At 38.8% G+C, this 2,500-nt stretch overlaps 1 protein-coding gene across 1 annotated transcript in view; it reads right to left on the bottom strand.

Moving 5' to 3' along the window:
* Positions 1–2,091: 2,091 nt before the first annotated feature.
* esd (esterase D/formylglutathione hydrolase) overlaps positions 2,092–2,500 on the bottom strand; it is a 16,858-nt gene continuing 16,449 nt past the window's right edge. Inside the window, exon 9 of the mRNA XM_042084371.1 lies at positions 2,092–2,464. Within this exon, the coding sequence (XP_041940305.1) occupies positions 2,384–2,464 (81 nt within the window). The 3' untranslated portion in view covers positions 2,092–2,383. The remainder of the gene's footprint in view (positions 2,465–2,500) is intronic.

Genomic DNA, 2,500 nt, shown 5'->3' with positions numbered 1-2,500 from the left:
TCACCAGAGTTCATCAACTCTATAGTCCCATATCAATGCAAAGAAATAAGTGTTGACATTGAGGGGAGTGTTAATTTATTTTCAATGTGTCCCCTAGGTTATATCTGTGGCCTGAAATGCCTTGTATGTGAAAAAAAAAACTTCTTCCCGAAGCACTGTTGAATTTATTTCCTCAGCATATTAGGTCATATCATAGATTATTATGGCAACAGTGAAAATAATAATGAAAGAGTTTTTGAACTTAAATGTCACTTATGCTGATTATTCAATTATTCATTTGAATTTAAATATTTAAAATACTTTCACAGCAAAAATTATATATGCGATTAATTAATCACAGAGTATGTAATTAATTAGATTATTTTTTTTAATCGATTGACAGCCCTACACATAAACACACACACACGCACACTTTGCTTTGCCAGACTCAAGGGATTCGCCTTGTTGTTTAACATTTAGTATACATACACAGCACTCGAGTTGAGGGGGGATGGCCTCCCCCTTTGAAATGAAGATGGTCAAAATCATCCCCCATTTGAAATAAAGATGGTCAAAATCATCCCCCTTCTAAAACGGCCATCCCCCCTTCCCATCCCCTGATATTTTATCAATGAACGTGGAAATATTACCACTATTTCAACATTTAGCTTTTGCGAATATTGAATAGGCTAAAATGCTGTCGGCGAGGGGAACATGCACATATAATGACACGGCCAGGATTGGAAATTCGTTTGCCCCTTGCGTTGATCGTGATGCCCCTTTGAAAATCGAAGCTTCACAGGCAACTGTGGCCTTGGTGCCCCCTTCATTCAATATTCTGCTTTGCGTCCGACTAATACTGTTTTTTATCTTAGCATTCACAGCGCAAATTAATTTAGTCTTTTACACAGTGCAGAGGAGAAAGTGACAGCACACGGCAAGAAAGTGCGTCCAAATTCGCCCATTTAGCCGCTAGTTGCTGTGGTAAATGGTTCGCAAGAAAGGTAACTTTAAATTGAATCATATTATACTACATACAGTTCTACGGAAGCGTATTGCTGCCACACTAAAATAATATATTTTTCATGTTTTAACAAGATATGCATCACGTTATTACATGAAATTATCACGTTATTTCATGATAATGATATTTTCACGTTATAACTGAAACGTGACGTGAAAATATGTTATTTCAAGATATGATTTTTTTCCACGTTTTTACAAGATATTTATCACGTTTTTACATGAAATTATCATGTTATTTCAAGATAACGAAACTAAACGAAACGAGGCTACAAGAGCTCATGGCTGGCATAAATGATAACTAGTCGTATCTATGAACTTGCACCCTGACTGCTATTACACAGTGCTGCTTGATGAGTGTTTATTTTTGTGCATGTGTGTGTAGGCTACGTGTGTGTGTGGTCTCTTCCCAGCTGACTGAGGAGCAGCGAAGAGGGATGTGTGTGTATCGGCAGAGAGCCGCTTTATTAACGTGATAAATATCTTGTTAAACCGTGAAAAAGATATTGAGTTGAGACTGAACGTGAGGTTTGAGCATAGCCAACATGTCTGTTTTTGGTTGTACGTTCGTTTCATAAATGAGGGCCATTGACTCCAACTTATCAACTTTAAACGCGTGGTCACAGAGTCAAACTCAAAACACACGTGTGTGTGCACACACCAACCCTACTACACACTCCAAGTGCACAAATTAAACACACACACATTCTCTTTAAGACGTGTGTGTGTGTGTGTGTGTATTTCAACACTACTTTTTTACAGTATTTTATCTCTTCACCTGTATGTAAAGTTTCTATGATTCCTCTGTAAAGTTTATATAAGGCCTGCATGTAAAGTGTATATGAATCCTGTGTAAAGTTTGTATGATCTGTCTATAAAGTTTCTATGATTCCACTGTGAAGTTTATATTGTCGATGTAAGTGCAAAGTTAATATATCTCACATGAAGCAAAAGCCTGAAAACGTGTGTGTGTGTTTTTCTGTGTGTGTCTTTGTTATTCATTCTTCTTCAGTAAACAAATGAGTCAGAAACAGTAAACAAATGAGTTAGAAACAGTAAACAAATGACAGTCAGAAACAGTAGACCACATTAAGTTCACCATGTTTATTGGTCAAAATAAGCTCTCAGGTGATTGGCTGACATGAGTTCTATAAACACAGACAACATCATCTTAACTCCACGCAGCCGGCTGCAATAGGCCCATTCCTGAAGACAGCTGATGTGATTGGACAAAGACCTGCCAATCAGGGAGGGAGGGGGCGGCTTGATGTGCGAGAGCCTGCACAGATGTCTTCTGAAGGCACAGAGGCTGGAGAAGGATGTATGTGTGTGTGTGTGCATGTGTGTGCGTGTGCATGCGTGTGTGTGTGTGTGTGTGTGTTTAAGCATTCAGGTACTTGGCGTGGTGCTTGATGTGGTCATTGATGAAGGAAAACACGAAGTAGTAGCTGTGGTCATAGCCCTGCAGGTGGAACACACACACACACACACACACACA

Source organism: Alosa sapidissima, chromosome 2 (assembly GCF_018492685.1).
Source record: "Alosa sapidissima isolate fAloSap1 chromosome 2, fAloSap1.pri, whole genome shotgun sequence".
NCBI classification, from domain to species: domain Eukaryota; kingdom Metazoa; phylum Chordata; class Actinopteri; order Clupeiformes; family Clupeidae; genus Alosa; species Alosa sapidissima.
Note: the sequence above shows the minus strand (reverse complement) of the source record. Positions and strands in the feature narration are given on the sequence as shown.